A 17,940-nucleotide genomic window follows, 5' to 3' on the forward strand; every position below is an offset into this window, starting at 1 on the left:
TTTTACATATATTTAATTTGCTGCTAGAAACTAAGAATTAGTTCTGTTCCTGTAGTAAATGTAAATATATTAATGGGCTACCAAAAGAAAAAGTTCAGCTGTAGCAAGATGTACTAAAAATAAGAGAGAACTAGAAAAACATTAATTGAGAGTTTTGCTGGTTCCTTTGGTAGTTTTTTCTTAGGGGATCTGGCCTGGAATCCTACTGGGCTACTGCCTGTATAAAGCAGTGTCATGTAGGACAGGCTAAAAACCCTCCAGGTGTTGATGAGTATTAATGCCATTTTGAAAGCTTGTATTTGAAGGGGATTACTGTCCTTTGGAAATCAGTTTCTGAGAATGTTTGCATTAAACCCAGGGATATTTTAAATTGCACTGAGTAATAAGAGCAAAAATACAGAAGGAGACAGTCATCCTGAGCAGTCATCATATGCAGTAGAACAGTTAGTAACTAGGCTGACCCAATTAGGCACAGGCTGTTAGAGTTCTAAATAAAAAAATGGTTTTTTAAATATAATTTTAGTTGATTTGACCATCATTAGACATAAGACCAATGCTTATGCTCAGAGATGGCTGTTTTAGCCCCTTTATTCTAGGTGTGAGACCTGTCAACTGAAAAGTGATCTGAGAATTTCCAGAAGATAATGTAGGCTAGATTTGGACAATAAATTTGAAATAGAAACTGAGGATACTGAATCAAATTAGCCTTTCATTTATAAGAGAAGCAAAGTCCCAATTAGGATATATTCTTATGAAGTATACGACCTTCCATAAAAGAGATTTATGAGTGAGCTCATCCTAGTTTAGCCACTAAAAAGGAATGGAGGGGATTAATTAATTAACCTTATTCCTTGGAGTGGACAAACTTTAATTTGCTTGCCAGTTCTGAATAGATTACATAACTATCTGAGCCTCAGTTTCTCCCTCTGTAAAAACATAATATTTATTGTACATGATTATTGAAATTATTAAAGGAGATAACATATATGGAAGTACCCAGTATGACATTTGGTTTAGAGTAGGAGCTCAACAAATGCTCCCTCCTCCACTTTTTCTAGGGGAATACAAAGATCTGGGTTGTGCCATAATGTTAGAAAGCTGTCATTACTAAGTCTGTAAGTTGCCCAGAAAGTCTCTCTAGTTTTTATTTATTCCCTGTATTCTTTAGATATTTACTGTTTTCTTGTCTTTAAGATAATATGTTACCTACCCTTTAAATTTTATGGGGGACTGATACCTTTTCCCCTTTGCAGTGGAAGGCTAGTTCAGTGTTTCTTAGCCTCTTTTCAGGCTTCAATACAAAAAAAGGTTACAAAAGATAAGGAGAAAAAAATCCACTTTCCCCAATTCAGCTAGGAATCTATTCAGGCCCCCACCACATGCCATACCCCCGTCCCCCAGCTATTTCTGTCTACTCTGGTCAAACACTGTCAGAAGCTATTTTGGGTCTCTGGTATGCATTTGGGTAATAGTCCAGTCTTCTCCCATAGTTGCCTGTGGGTGTTTGCCCTTGGACCTAGTTCTTCCTGTTTCTCTCAATACCTGCTCTACAAGTTTCTTCAGCCATCCTGCCATAGTGACCTATTGCCAAACTAGGGAAGCACCATTGGTTCTCAGAGATGGCTCCAAACTTTTGAGCCACACCCAAAGAGAAATGCTTTAGGTCAAAGCATTCCCAGCCTATGCACTCAACCTAGTCTCCCATTCATCTGGAATTTGACACAAAAGGGCCTGGCTCATCTCTGATCTAGGGAGGTGACTACTGTGTTGATTAATCTAGTGACCAAAACACTTTCAAGTTTAGTATTTATTTATGAATTATTTACCTACAACAAAATCTTGATATGTTTAATACTTTGTAGATAGAACAGGTTTTGCTTCCAGTGGGGGACAAATTTCACCTACCAAAATATGATACTTGCTTTTAGAAAATATAATCTTACAGTGCAAAGGCTTTCTGTTTGCTGATAGTTAAGCTCATGCCGTATTTAAGTGTCCAGGTTCTCTTTGGGTTGTAATAATTTAGGAAGGACCTTGAGTAAAAATCTTCAAAATAAGATTATTAATCTCATGCTACTTGTAATCTAGGCAGAGGTGCATGAACATCATTTGCCAGCCAAAATCATATATAGTCATGTGCTGAATAATGACATTTTGATCAACAACATATAACACAGTTGTTGCATCAGTTTATAATGCCATATTTTGTTTTGTTTGAGATAGCATCTCACTCTTTTGCCCAGGCGGGTGTGCGGTGGTGCAATATTGGCTCACTGCAACCTCTGCCTCCTGATTTCAAGCAATTCTTGTGTCTCAGCCTCCAAGTAGCTGGAATTATAGGCATGCACTACCAAGCCTGCATATTTTTACTGTGCCTTTTCTATCTTTAGTTATGTCTAGATACACAAACGCTATTGCGTTACAGCTGTCCACAGTTGCCTATGGTATAGTAATCTGCTGTATAGCTTTGTAGCCTAGGAACAATTGACTGTGCCATATAGCCTAAGTGTACCATAGACTGTACTATCTAGATTTGTGTAAGTATACCGTATGGTGTTTATACAACGATGAAATAACCTAACTCATTTCTCAAGATGTGTCCCCATCATTAAGTGAGATGTGACTGTACTTGTATGATTAACAACCTCCCACCCACTCACTCACCTTCTTCCCTCTCCCTGTTTGTGTCTGGAGAGTTCTAGTTAGCATCCTGTACACAGGTTAAAAATTCCTTAAAGCAGCGTTCTTAGTTTTTTAAAAAAAAAACGACTTTCACATGTGAAAGTCTATAAAACATGTATCTTCCTTTTCCCCCCCTACTTTTTGGTTTGGTGTTAATATTTAAAAAGAAGATGGGTTGTTTGTACCTGGTTTCTCCATTTTAGAATTTAGACAGAAAGTAAACACTAGAAAAGAAAGTATGCCAAGAAGATTATAATGTTAGTAATGTCGATAGTGGGAAGTCAGTGGGAACTAGAATATAGGCGTTTTTTTTCTTTTTGAGACAAGGTCTTACTCTGTCACCTAGGCTGGAATGCAGTGGCGCAATCTCAGCTCACTGCAACCTCTGCCTCCCGGGCTGAAGCAGTCCTTTCATGTCAGCCTCACAAGTAGCGGGGACTACAGGCACATGCCACCACGCCAACCTAATTTTTTTGTATTTTTAGTAGAAACAGGGTTTCACCATGTTGCCCAAGCTGGTCTCAAATTCCTGGGCTCAAGCAATCTGCCCTGTTGAAAAGTTTTTAAAAAGACAGTAATCTGATAACAGGCATGAGCCAAGGTGGTTCAGATTCTTATTAAACCTCATTATCTTTCTGTTTGTGGATTTTTTTCTGTTTGAGACAGGGTCTCACTCTGTCATCCAGGCTGGAACGCAGTGACACTGTCTCGGCTTACTGTACCCTTGACCTCTCAGGCTCACTGTACCCTTGACCTCTCAGGCTCAAGTAATCCTCCTACCTCACCCTCCTGAGTAGCCGGGACTGCAGGTACATGCCACCATACCCAGCTAATTTTTGTATTTTTTGTAGGACAGGGTTTTGCTCTGTTGCCCAGATTAGCCTCCCAAAGTACTGGGATTACAGGTGTGAGCTACCGCACCCAGCCTGGGCCTCCTGTTTTTTTATTATGAAATTGAAGTACCTCCCAGGTAGGAAGGAGATGAGGATTAATGTAGAAATATCTTCATAAATCTTAGCTCCTTGGAGGCAGATGGTACACATAAAAAGGCATGGGGGGAGAGGTAGTTATGATTATTCTTATTATTGGTCCCAGTATTTTGATGTTTTGATGCTTATGATTAAGTAGGTTAGATCAAATCCTAAATTCCTTCTCTACACACATTCCTCTACCCAAAAACACCACATTTACTGGGCCCTCTTTGTTAGCTTGTTTTCACACCCAAATTTCACATACAAGAGGTTGTTGGTACCAACAGTTTTTTAGGGCATCAGCCTCAGTTTGGTTTATGTAACTTGTATGTGAAATTTGGGTGTGAAAACTGGGCGTGGTGGCTCACACCTGTAATCCAAGCACTTTGGAGGCCAAGGCAGGCGGATCACCTGAGATCGGGTGTTCAAGACCAGCCTGACCAACATGGTGAAACCCCATCTTTTAAAAAATTTTTTAAAATAAAAATAAAAAACTGTTGGTGCCAAGTGTGATCAGGTTTGTGCTTTCAAATCATAGATGTGAGGTTGTGAAAGAGCTGAGAAACAGGCCATGCCTGTTTGGAACTAGCCTGAGCAACGTGGCGAAACCCTGTCTGTACCAAAAAATACAGAAATTGGCTGGGCGCAGTGGCTCACGCCTGTAATCCCAGCACTTTAAAAGGCCAAGACGGGTGGATCACCTAAGGTCAGGAGTTTGAGACCAGCCTGGCCAACATAGTGAAACTCTGTCTCTACTAAAAATACAAAAATTAGCCAGGTGTGGTGGTGCACACCTTTAGTTCAGCTACTCGTGAGTCTGAGGCAGGAGAATCTCGAACCCGGGAGGCAGAGGTTGCAGTGAACTGAGATCATGCCACTGCACCCAATCTGTGCGACAGAGTGAGACTCTGTCTCAAAAAAAAAAAAAGCAAACAGAGATTAGTCAGGCTGGTAGCAGACACCTGTAATCTCAGCTACTTTGTAGGCTGAGGTGGGAGGATCACTTGAGCCCAGGAGGCAGAGGTTGCATTGAGCTAAGATCTCACCACAGTACTCCAGACTGGGTAATAGCAAAACCCTGTCTCAAATAGTGGGGAGTACAGGGAGCTGAAAAACAAACTTCCACAGTCTGAGTGTGAACAAATTCAGGGAAAATGTCTTAGTAATGACAGGCCAGTGAAGTTCTTTCAAGGTATTGAGGGCAACCCAGAAGAACTGCATTCCAAGACTCCAAGGGCATTTTGCCAGTGTCTTTGTTAATCAGATTTTACAAAAGCCTCAAAGTTTATGGCTTTCTCAGATTCCTCCCATGTTTCCTGCAAATTGGAAATGCCTACTCTGGTAACCCAAACACAGGTGTTTGTGTGACTTTAACAGGTTCTCAGCTACACGGTAACAGCTGCAACTTTTCTGTTCTTTCAGAAAGTTGCCGTTCTCCGGGTAATTCTTACAACTGGAAGAGGGAAACAAATGCTGGTAGTTATTAGTTGATTAATTAATAGGGTCATTTCACCCAGACCCACAGTGGGTCTTGCCTCAGCTTTGAATTCTGCAGCTTTATATCACCTCAGCAAGTCTGTAAACCTGTTCTTCTGTTTCTATTGAGCTCATTCTACCTACCTAAACAGTGCTTTGCTGTTTAGCTACTTGCTAACAAAGTATTATCTCTGCGAACGATGGTTGTATTTTCTCATTTGGGAAGACTCAGCTTGAGGAGAACTTGCTGATAATTTCCCATTAACTGAGTAAACTGTTCAACCTCTGAAGGACATTATTTTCTGTAAGAGCATGGTGAGGATTAGCAGTTTCTATTATCTCTTTCTGGAGACCTGAAAAGATTAGATAAAATTTACTTTAGCTGGGCTAGTGGCACAGGCCTATAGTCCCAGCTACTCAGGAGGCTGAGGTAGGAGGATCACTTGAGCCCAGTAGTTTGAACCTGCAGTGTACCAAGATTACGCCTCTGAATAACCACTGTACTCCAGCATAGTGACAACATAGTGAGACTGTCTCTTAAAAAAAAAGAAAAAATTTACTCGAGACACCTTCCCTCACACGCATACATAGGTGGGCTAGTTTCACCAATACAAAAGAAAGTTTGGAACAGGCCAGTGCATGGAACTATTTGAATTATTTGGCAAACTTAAGCCAGGGAAATGGCAGGAACCTAGCTGTATGAAATAAGAAGTAAGAGAGGCTTATACCTAGGGTTGAGGAGGATAGAGTGTGTGCCCAGTAAATCCATTTGTGTGATGTCATCAGAAAAACATTATAAATATACTGGAAACAGTGAAAATTTCAAAATATATACAATTGAGAAAGTGGACATAAAGAAATGGAGGCTTAAGGCCATGGACAGTGGCTCATGCCTATAACCCCAACACTTTGGGAGGCCAAGGCAGGAAGATCACTTGAGTCAAGGAGTTCAAGACCTGCTTGGGCAACATGGGAAAACCCCATCTCTACAAAAAATACAAAAACAAAATTAACTGGGTGTGGTGGCACATGACTATAGTCCCAGTTACTTGGGAGGCTGAGGCAAGGGAATCACTTGAAACCCAGAAGGCAGAGGTTGCAGTGAGCCGAGATCATGCCGCTGCACTCAAGCCTGGTGACAGACTGAGACTCCACTTAAAAAAAAAAAGAAAGAAAATGACTTCCAGAATCTTTGACATGTTTGCAACCTTCTTATGATAAACATTGGTTTATAGTAAGATTCAAAAGTGTTGAGAAGTGCTGAGGACTTTTGCAAGCACTCTCTGATGCATATATATTTATCACCAGCTCACATACCAAATGAATCCCAGTATATCACACCTGATTTTACATAACTCTTAAATTACCACGACTATTTTGTGTACCTCCTTACCCCCGATTGTTGTTGCTAAAATCAATATGTTGTGAAGGCAAATATGCCACAAACATTTTAAGTATCTATAGCTTGAAAAATGAAAATAGCCAGGTAAGGTGGCCCACACCTGTAGTCCCAGCACTTTGGGAAGCCAAGGTAAGAGGATTGCTTGAGCCTGGGATATTAAGACCAGACTGGGCAACAAAGTAAGACCCTTTCTCTAAAAATAAATAAATAATAAAATTAGCCAGGCCTGTTGGTGCCTGTCAGTAGTCCCAGCTACTCAGAAAGCTGAAGGTGGGAGGATCCCTTGAGCCCAGGAATGTGAGATTATAGTGAGCCATGATTGCACCACTGCACTCCACCCTGGGTAACAGATCAAGACCCCATTTCTTTTTTTAAAAAAAAAGGAAAACAAGATCCCTGACTACAAGAATCAAACTAGGGGTTAGAAAAGATCTCAGGCATCTAGTTAAATCTCTTTCAATAGAGGATTTATTTCTGCAGCATCCCTGACAAGCAGCCTCTCCTTTAATATCAGTGGTGGCAGGGTCTCATTTTCTCGAAGATATTTTTTTTCGTTGTTAGATAGATACAGCTATTAGAAAGTTTTTTTCTAAAACTGAACTAAAGACCACTGTTTCTAAGACTTGCTCCTTAGTTCTGTGGCGTTACAAAGAACAAGCTACCCCCTCATTACATGACCTCTGATATCTGAATTCAGCAGTAGGAAGTAGTTCCCTATTTCTGTAGAATTAATCCCAGGTAAAGTCTTGGCTGCACTTGAATCTGTCAAGATCATTTTGAATTCAGCTTGCTTCTTGCCTCATGCTATTTGTAAAGATAAGCATGCCTTGTATTCTGTTGTCTTCATTTTTGGGTTGTTTATGCTTCTTGGCTATGATAATGCTGATATGAACATTTGTGTACAAGCTTTTATATAGAAATAAGTATTCATTTCTTTTCAGTTATATCTGGAATAGAATTGCTGAGTCACATGGTAACTGTTAACTTTTTGAGGAGGTGCCAAACTGTTTTCAGAGCAGTCGTACCATTTTCCATTCCCAATAGCAGTATATGAGGGTTCAGATTTCTCTGTGCCCTCACCAACTCTTACCTTTTAATTAATAGGTTCAGAATCTTTTTATTACACCCCTCCTTCTCCCATCAACTCCACTTTGACATCAAACTCCAACCCATCACATAAGTGTAGTTCTTTTCAGCTCCCTTTGGCTAAGTGATTTGGATCGCTAGCACTCTGACTCAGATTTCTTACTTATAAAGAGAGTTAGTTGATCTGGGCTTCTTTAATTTTAAAATGGCATCACGTTGTAAAGTTTGAGAACTTGGATTTTAAAGTCAAAACTGGATTCAAATCCTTCCTGCCCTACTTAATACATATGTGCCCTTGGGCAGTTCACTTTAGAACTTCTCTGACCTTCGGTTTCCTCATCTATAAAATGCAGATAATACCTTCTACCCTCTTGGGGTTCTTGAAATGAATTTGCATAGTAGGCATTGATTAAATTGTTGCTGTTGCTACTGTTTTTTAATCTGTTCTACTGGTATGTATGAGCCATATTTAATATCAAATAAGATTCCTAAGAGGCCTAAAATCTGTGGGCTAAGAGGTTGTATGGTAGCCTATGGGACACATGCAGAGATGTCATATGTGTCTGCTTTCATCAGAATGCAGGCTGGTGACCACCACCCCGCTCCCCTCCCTGCCACTCAACAGTCCTTAGTTTAGGAGAGTAATTTGCTACCAGATACAACCTTTAAAAAATGCCACTTTAAAAAAGTCTCTAGCTCCTCTCTGGTAAAAAGAGAGAATGATGAAATTATCCAACACCAAAAACACTACAGAACATAGGACAGTCATGAAAAGATATTATTTTAACATAATTTTATGGCATTTTATGAACTTAAAATTTGGTGGAAAATCAATTCTAGAGATATGACCTGTTTCTGAGCACATACCTTGGGCAGCAGATGAAAGGAAAAGGCAGAGTCATAGAGAACTTTGGCCCTAGTTACCAATCAAAGGTAGGACTGCTTTCTCATTAGTCTGTTCAGTCACTTCAGTAACAGGAAGAGTTTCAGCATAAAAGAAGGCAATGTAGAAATTCCTATCAAGGATAAAGAAGAACTAAATAGGATTCAGTAATATGGTAAAAAGGATCAGATGATGCCTTTTAAAAAAAAAATCCTTGTTTCTTAGAAAAGCAGTAGAGTTTAGGATATTATTATTTATTACATAATTATTGGAAGGGAGAGTGTTTATGATGCTGCAACGTACAAATTACCTCTTGAGACTCACATGATGGTGCTAAGTATGTGCTGTCTGAATGGTATTGCATTCCCTGTTGGGACAAGAGCTGCCCTCTGTCGGACAGAGAGGTTTCCATTCTAGGTACCAGAGGCTAGACAATGTGTTTATTCTTTCTTTTCCTCTCTGTTTCTAGTGTTTTTAAATGTGGAGTCTTCAGCCTTTCTCCTACCTACATAGCTCTTTAGTTCCTGGGACTCCACATACAACCTACCCCAGTCTATCATCTTCACCACTATGAGAAGACTCATTTTCCTAAAAACTCATGTTTATCACATGGCTCCTCTACTCAGGAGTCTGCCTTGGGCTCATTTACTATCTATTCTAGAATCCCAACTCTTTTCATCTTCCAGATTTTCCTTTATTCTCCAACATAGATCCACTATTCTAGTTATTCTGTACATTTATCATCCATTTATCTCCAGCCCTTTACTCACATTCATTTTTCACCTAGAATCTCTGATCTCATCCTTTAAACCTTTTCTAATCCTGCCTCTCCTTAGATGCCTTGTCCAAGTTCCATTTTTATGTAGAGTAAATCTTCCCTTATGTGGTCCTAAGTGCAATAGATACAATAGGAATAAAATAATTCCTACTCCCAAGGAACCTTATATCCCTTTATTCTCCCTGTTTTTTACTCAGCTACAGCCACACTGACCTATTTTCTATCCCTCAGACATGCCAAACTAATTCCCATCTTAAGAACCTCATACACACTATTTCCTCTGCTTAAGACATTCTTCCCTCCACATTTTCACAAGGCTCGGTTTGTATCGCTCAAGTTTCAAGCTTCATTGTTTAATAGAATTGAACTAGCAAGAGACCTTCCCTGACCATTCCAGTTTCACTAGCCTTCAGGCACTCAGTCATATACACCTGTTGATCTTCTTTGTTTTTCTTCTCCCTATGGGAAATCATCTTGCCTCCCCCACTCCTTAGGGTATGAACTCCTGAGGGCAGTCACCCTCTCTTACTTACCATAATATTCCCAGTACTTTGAACATGCCTGGCACACAGTAGGCTCTCAGTAAATATTTGTTGACAGAAATATCCCAGACACTGTGCTTGGCCATGGGGATGATGGGCCTCTCTGGCTCTGGCATTCTAAGGCTGTGAATCACAAACATCCAGGCAAGTGAGCTGACCAGTTCTGGAATAAGCTACTGGTGACTGCCAGAAGTTCAGTTTCCATTTGTGTGTTATCTTTTCATGAGGTTTGCTTAATTGTACCCTAGCTTTTGCCTCTCCCATATGTTGTTTAGAGTAGCCTAACAACTGCCTTAATATTATGGTTATGCTCAGTTAATCAGGGCTGCTGGCATCGCTGCAATACTGTGCATAGAAAAGGTTGTGAAAAAGCCATGTTGCTGTGTGATTTGGCTCTGAAACAAGCTATCTTTTCCAGAGACTAAAAGCTGTACCACTGGCACACCCTGTTAACCCAGGCCACGCAATTTCTCTGTGCTTTTATTTTCTCCCTTTGCAGAACGGGTTTTAGGGATTGGATGTAAATAATACCAGGAAAGATATTCACAGAATGCATAAAACTCTAACATTTTCTCCTTAGATGTGAACGATTAGAAGAACAGCTAAATGACCTAACAGAGCTCCACCAGAATGAAATCTTGAACTTGAAGCAGGAATTGGCAAGCATGGAAGAAAAAATCGCATATCAGTCCTATGAACGGGCTCGGGACATCCAGGTTAGTAAGAAGGAAAAGGTGTAAATGCACAATAGAATAGGGTTAGAAAGCAAAAAAGAAAATAGAGGAAGGAAAAAAGATGAGAAGGTAGAGTACAAAGAAAAGCTTTTATACTAACCATGTAAGCGTATACCTACGCTTAAAATGATTGATGTGCATTTCTCAAAAGTTTATACCATTTTGGGTTGGTATGCCTGCTTGGCACTTGGGAAATGTTTCTTAGGATCACAGTAGTCTCAGTGTATGGTAAACCAATTGCATCCTATTTGTCCATTACTGCTTCAAAAGCAGCTCTGACAAATGTTAGGGCCATTTTGCCCTTGTCTGCTCCTTCTGTGGGAAAGGGGGCTTTTATCCCAGCTGCCAAATCCAAATCTCATATAGGCATATTACCAGACAGTTTGCAAGAATAACCCATGAGGCAGTAGTGTTTAATTAAGGCTAATAGTTCGTCCATTTTATTCTATGAGGAAGTAGATATTTAATTTTTCCTTATTTCTATAGGGAGGTATTTCTAAGGAAACAGTTATTTGTAGTTTTGTATGAAAGTATTTTGGAAGACGCTTTCTCAGAGAAGGGAAGTGAGCCAGAAAACTTGTATTACAACAGCCTAAAAGAATCAAAGGAATTGTCTAGATCATTTACCCAGATGCCATCTTCTTCAGGCCCTGTTTATGTTTTAATTATTTTTTTCCCTAAGAACCTTCTGGACTAGACAGTATCCATTGTCTTTCCATTCTCTAGCTGACTTCAGTCTGAAGTTGCGGAAGCCTTACATCAAATCCCAGGAAACCAGGACCCATTGAAACCAGGACCAGAAAAACTCAGGGCTCCAACCAACTTTGGAGGACGATAGCTAAGGAAATAGGTTCTATCCCCTGAATACTTTGGTGGAATTAATTTAAACTCATGGGCAAAGGCCATGGCCTTGAGGACAACAGACATTTTTAATGTTTGGTCTAGTGTGTAGGCATAATGTCCTTTTTACAGAGGATCAACCTAAAGGAGAGTGTGCCCTTTTCAAGAAGGCAGGTCAGAGATCCCTTTCCACTGATGTCAGGGATTGACTTGACTTAGAAAACACCAGGTAGTGTGTATAAGGAAGCACGTTCAAAGGCTGTTCACTGCATTCTTGTTATAGTGGAAAAGTTGAATACAACCTAAAAATCCCCAAGACGGAACTAGCTGCATAAACTATGACATAGCCTAGCCATACCATAAAATGCTATGCAGCAGTTAAAATGAATGAGGTAGATTCTGCATATTGACATGGAGAGATCACCAAGACCCACTGTTCAATGAAAAAAGCAAGTTGTGAATCGATTCCTATAGTATGATACTATTCATGTTTGGAAAAGCCAAGCCATGTAAAATATTTTAAAGAGGTTTATTCTGAGCTAATATAAGTAACCATGCCTGGGGAACATAGTCTCAAGAGGTCCTGAGAAAGTACACCGAGGCAGTTGGATTACAGTTTGGCTTTATACATTTCAGGGAGACAGGGATTGTAGGTAAAATCCTGAATCATCACATATGGAAAGTATACATTGGTTTGGCCTAAGATGGTGGGACATCTCTAAGTAGGGGCTATCAAGTTATAGTGGGTTTTAGGGATTTTTTAGTTGGCAGTTGGTTGAAAGAGTTAAACTTTGTTTAAAGACTTGAAGTTAGTACAAAGAAATGCCTGAGTTAATGGGGTCTGCTCTCTTTCATATGATGCCATACCCGAGTCAGGTTGGAAAGAATGCCACATTAATACCGGGTTAATTTTTTTAAAACTAATTTAATGAGATGTTGTGGTTTGTAGGGTGCAACTTAACCCTTGTCTGGCATGGCCTTAGGTCTAGTTTATAGTGTGGTATCTTACTGCCACAAAGAGTCCATTCTGTCAGTCTTATGATCTCTATTTTAGCCTTAATGCTAGTTATTTGTGCCTAAACTCCAAAAGGGAGAGGATATGAGAAATGTTCAGCCTCTTTCCCGTCATTGCCAAGAACTCACTTTTTCAGGTTTCTTTGGGGTCCCCTTTGGCCAAAAGGGAGTCTGTTCATTCAGCTTGAGGGCTTAGGATTTTTTTTTTTTTAGTTTACAGATAGGAAATAAAAATAATAATTCCATATATATTCCTTGATACATATATGTATACACTTAAACACAGATAAAAGGGTGAACATAAAACAAGCAGTAGTAGCTCAGGGACAGGGATTGGACTTGAAGGAAATGTCAATAGAAACTATCCTATTTGAAATTTTGTATGTTGAACAAATATGTTTGTCCTGTGCAACTTAGAGTAATAATTTTTCAATGAAAAAAGAGAAATCATATATCTTGTCATTAAAATATTCTAGACTAAATAAATGTTAAGTGTGGCCACTGCTTCCTGTGACTCATCACACAGGAAAGCAATGGAACGTATAGTGAATTATCCATCTAACCTTTTACATTCAAGGCTCCAGCGTATTTATAAAATCATTGGCATTGCTCAAGATGCATCTGGCTTGCCCAGGGCCGTGTCAGCATCTCGGAGTACTTGTGAAAAGAAGGCTTAACTCTTCCCTGTTCTGGCCCACAGGAGGCCCTGGAGGCATGCCAGACTCGCATCTCCAAGATGGAGCTGCAGCAGCAGCAGCAGCAGGTGGTGCAGCTAGAAGGGCTGGAGAATGCCACTGCCCGGAACCTTCTGGGCAAACTCATCAACATCCTCCTGGCTGTCATGGCGGTCCTTTTGGTCTTTGTCTCCACTGTAGCCAACTGTGTGGTCCCCCTCATGAAGACTCGCAACAGGACGTTCAGCACTTTATTCCTTGTGGTTTTCATTGCCTTTCTCTGGAAGCACTGGGACGCCCTCTTCAGCTATGTGGAACGGTTCTTTTCATCTAGATGATGCTGGCACGGAAGGCATTGTTCCCTACCCTCTGGCGAGTGCATGCAGCAGAGAGTTAGACAGCAACTTACCTACTCCGAAGTTTTCTACAACAACAAAAGAGTTGAGTGAATCTGTTTACATTTAGAATAATGTTTTTTTCTTCAAGAGACGCAATTGCAATAGTATTTTTTAGATTTTATCCAAGAAGTTTTTTGGGCGAAAATCTTGGATCATTTTTATGTAGCATGATTTTCCTTGGGATGCAACTCTTAAACAGTCCTTTAATATGAACCAACAATCTGGAGCACACTGAAGGGCAATCTAAATTGTGGCTTGAAGGACTGCACTAAAACCCACTAAAAAGATGCGAAAACCTGATTAGGGCAAACCAGTTAAACCTAACACCCTGCCTTGTCTGGGCTCATCACTTTTCCCCATCCCAGACTAACTTTACTGTGAAATCCTGCCACATTCCATGTCTGAATTTTTGGATTCAGGGTGGATTTTCCTTGTCCGTGGAAGAACACATGGATCTCCCTGGCCTTCTCACCCAAGTTGGCCACTTAAGCTACCCTTGGAAGTATGATCACTTTTGAACCTGCCCCTTAACCTTTGCTAGGATACAAAAGTGAAAGCATCATCCCCCAAAGGATCACTGCACAGTCCTACTACAGTATTTTTCAGTAACCCTCTAAATACTTAATTTTAAGCAAAATCCCTTGGCCGCACTTTTAAGGGTTTTTTTATATATGTATAGTTAACAACCTAAAAATAAAATATCCAAACAGCATACTTGAAGAATGTAATACTCAAACTCTCAGTGCTTCCTTATGGTTTCTAATAGGATTTTTTATTATTGTTATTATTATTATTGGGTTTTTTTGGACAGGGTTGGGAGGGTCTTTTATTTTCCTTTGAAATAAAGAAGTGATGTTTTTAAATGAAGAAATGTGTGGATATTTAAGTGTGCTGCTCCCTTTGTCTTGAAACAGTTTGAGTAAGAAAGTCTTGCTGTAAATGCTGCCCTCTGCCGCCCTTGTTTTGAGATGCAGTTTAAACTCCCTCTAGCTACTGCTGCTGCTTTTTGTTGTCCGGACATCCCCACATCCTGGTTTTATGGGTTTGGTTTGGTTGGAGAGGAAAGGGTTGTGCAAGGAGAGGGGGAGGCTGTTTCCACAAACTAGTGTACTAGGATAGGGATTTTTTTTTTGCCCCAAGAAAATGTTCACCCAGTGATCTTGGGCTGGGGTTGTCTTTAGGAAAAGTTGAGACTATAAAAGTCATAAATAAGTCCTTGTGTTTCCTTAATTTATTTTCTTAACACCCCCTAATTACTGAAACCAAAGTGATGTGGAGTCTCTGTCTTCATTTTGGCCCCAGCATTCTTAATTTCAAAGCTTTATTCTGTCTGCCTAAGAGAATCAATCAAAGGTGATTCTCCTAAAGAGCAGTGAAGGAAATGTCAGATTAGAAGGACCCGAGTTTTGGGTGTAAAATGTTGCCAGCTTCCTATTAATGTAAACTGACTCGTTAACCTAACATAATTATGCTCAGTGGACTTTTGTAGGTGGTTTAGAAAAATGAAATGAGCTGCCTTCCCCCATCCTATAACCAGTTCCATCATCCTGGTGGAACTTGAACATTTAGAGTTTATCTAGAGAGCTTGGTTAATCTTTCCATATTATTTGTAGTATTGGGACACAAACGCTGTTCCCTCTTGGCCTCATTCTGTGCAATGAAGTACATATAAGATGCCCTGAAAAGAGTAGCAAAGTATGCTTTGCCTGTTTCCCCTACCAGGAAATTCCTTCAGATTAGCATTGCCCTGCCTGTCTGAAAGGACAATTTACTAATGGTGCCAGCCTCCTTTTGCTTTGGCAAGCTGGATTTCTCAGAGCCAGCATGTTGTTTCCATAACTATTTTGATATTTTAACTCAGGTACCCCAGTCTTCACCCCAACCTCCGTTGATTATAGTAAATCTGCTAGCTCTGTTGCCCCCTCAAAACTAGCACCCAGGGTAGGGCCAAAGAGGTGATCTTTTTCTTTAAAAAAAAAATTAGAACCAATTCATGTTCATGCCAAAAACAAATTGTCCCCAAACCAATATATTTAAAATGTTAACTTTGCCTAAAAATATCGCAGTGACTTTTTAGGTAGGGGTCCCAAAGGACACTGAACTTTTGAACAACAGTTTCTCCTAACTTTCTACTTTGGTGTAATTGCTCAGAGTAGAGAGCCCACACAAAGTTATTTAAAAGATGCCCTAGCATCAATCCACCAGTTTTTCTAAGCTAGAACCTTTAAGTCCCCCAAACTGCCTGAAGACTAAGTTTTGTGGGCACTGGAAGTCACTGTGATAGATGGATTGTAACTTTTCCCATTTGCCCTGGGACGGTTTCTATCAAAGGAAGGTTTTCACCTATAGAAAGCCCCCTGAGCTCCAGTCAAACAATCCCAAGCTGACTTTCTATCTTCCTTTCTCAAACTGTCTTAGGAAGGACCTTCGGTGCAAATCAGGTGTAGTAATGGCTTTCCAGCTCTCTTGTACCTTGATTATTCACCATACCCAGCAGTTGTGTGCATTTAATGCTGTTTGTAACCATGCATCTGTTTTCATACCTTCCTGTTCCTTTTGCTGCCCATCCTGTTACGTTTGAGTTTCTTTGCATCGTGGTTTTTCTTGGGTTCTTTTGTCTTTTCAGAGCTCTTCTATAACCTGGCTTTAATGGTTTAACAGTTGTTCTGGGTGGAAACTTCCCCTCATTTGAGTGCTCCTCTCTAAAAAGAAATTATGTTAAATTATGTTCATTCCCTTAAAAATGAAGCATTCCTGGATTATTTGTCCATGCCCCTAGCCTGGGTGAGTGAAGCTGGCTGTGTTAGCCTGGGTGACTGTTCAGGTTGTAGAATGCACATTTTACATTGTTTATGATAATTTAAGGATACTTCTGTCTGCTCCAATCATTGTTTATGATAATTGAAGGGTACTTCTGTCTGCTCCAATTTCCATTTCTTGGTATACTCAGTATGTCCTAGTAAGGAAGGCTTTCCAGTCTACTGGCTCCTTAAAAAGCAAAAGTAGGTTAAATTTTATACTTCACTGACTGGGGTCTTCTCTCTCCCCTGTTCTAAATGGAGTAAAAGTCTGATGCCAAGAAAAACACTGGGAGCAAGCCTTCCTCACTAGCCATGTGCAGATAATGAGCGTATTTTCATGTGATCTTCAGTGCATTTGGTTTTGTTTTTGATTTCATGTTCCTTTGAGGTACAGTCAGATGAAATGCTGAGTTCTGAGAGAATTCCAATAAGGAGCTGTCTTTCAGCTTTGGAAAATAAGCATCCAAAACAAAACCAAACATTATTGTAATCTGACACAGGCAAAATTATGGTTCCCATACACCCACCCCAAGTGAAACCTGGGATTTTGAATGTGGCTCTAAGAGTTAACATTTCTGTCTGTGTGTCGTGTATGCTAGGTGATATCCTCAGTAGGGATTGACTACTAGACTGTAAGTATGTTTTATCAAAAGTGTGTAAGAATAAAAACTCACTTGCACGAATTGAAACGTAAAGAAATGACACTTGTGAACGTGTGGAACATTAACACTGTAGTTGATAGATCTTAAGCTGCTAATTGTTGAGAGAGATTTAAATTTATGTTCTGTCTGGTCGCTGCAGGTTCTCAGCAGCACTTTTACTGTATATACAAATTGAAATAAAGACCTCAGCTATTAACCTGGTGGTCAGACTCAGGTTTGTTTTGCTCTTTATTTTTGAAACGTTTAACATATAGAGTTTTACATGCGGATAATGAGTTATTATCCAGACTGATGCCACCTGTGGTTGGCTTTGTTATAGAAGTAGTAATTTCTGTTAGGACTTTTTCCTGATGATCTCTGGAAGGCCTCTTGAAATCCTGAAGTCCTAAACTTGCCTTTGACCAGGTACCAAGCAGAGACATGATGACTCAGTCCTTCACAGCCCCAGTCTGAACATTGAGAGCTTTAGCCCCACTTCTGGCTTGCTAGCTCTGTGCCTCTTACCCCATCTATAGACTAGTAATATCACACCATCCAACTTGATCCTACAGGTGGATGTTGTGAGAGCAAAGGATACATCTTGTGAAATCTTTGAAAATTTCACTTAAACTTCTTAAAATATGGGCCAGGTTGCCATGTACAGATGTGCAGGTTGTATATTGCCCAACCGCAGGGGGCTTCAGAAGTGTGATATACTCTGAACAACATCCAGGAGTTGTGCAGTGCATAAAGGACACATAGAGCTGCCACGATAATAGGCAACATGTAATTTCAAAGCCTGCTTTATTTTTATCCATTAAAATCTTTGGAGACTTACTGAATGCCCAGTAAAAACTGGGCATAATGGTTCCCACGCCTGTAATCCCAATACTTTGGGAGGCCAAGGTTGGAGGATTACTTGAGGTCAGGAGTTTGATACCAACCTGGGCAACATAGTGAGACCCCATATCTACAAAAAATAAGTTTAGTTGGGCTTGGTGGCACTTGCCTGTAGTCC

General features: G+C 40.1%; 1 protein-coding gene across 39 annotated transcripts in view; it reads left to right on the top strand.

The window, feature by feature from the left end:
• The window catches only part of TMCC1 (transmembrane and coiled-coil domain family 1), a 254,921-nt gene extending 237,782 nt beyond the window's left edge, over nt 1-17,139 (top strand). For 38 of the 39 annotated variants that reach the window (XM_078351749.1, XM_078351760.1, XM_078351750.1 and 35 more), the window contains 2 exons: nt 10,401-10,536; nt 13,109-17,139. In XM_078351749.1, coding sequence (XP_078207875.1) covers nt 10,401-10,536; nt 13,109-13,420 — 448 coding nt within the window. In that variant the 3' untranslated portion in view covers nt 13,421-17,139. Of the gene's footprint in view, nt 1-10,400; nt 10,537-11,280 lie in introns of all 39 variants that reach the window. The other variant, XM_078351752.1, reaches the window with a different exon arrangement.
• The last annotated feature ends 801 nt before the right edge of the window (nt 17,140-17,940 follow it).

This window comes from Callithrix jacchus, chromosome 15 (assembly GCF_049354715.1).
Source record: "Callithrix jacchus isolate 240 chromosome 15, calJac240_pri, whole genome shotgun sequence".
In the NCBI taxonomy this organism is placed as follows: domain Eukaryota; kingdom Metazoa; phylum Chordata; class Mammalia; order Primates; family Cebidae; genus Callithrix; species Callithrix jacchus.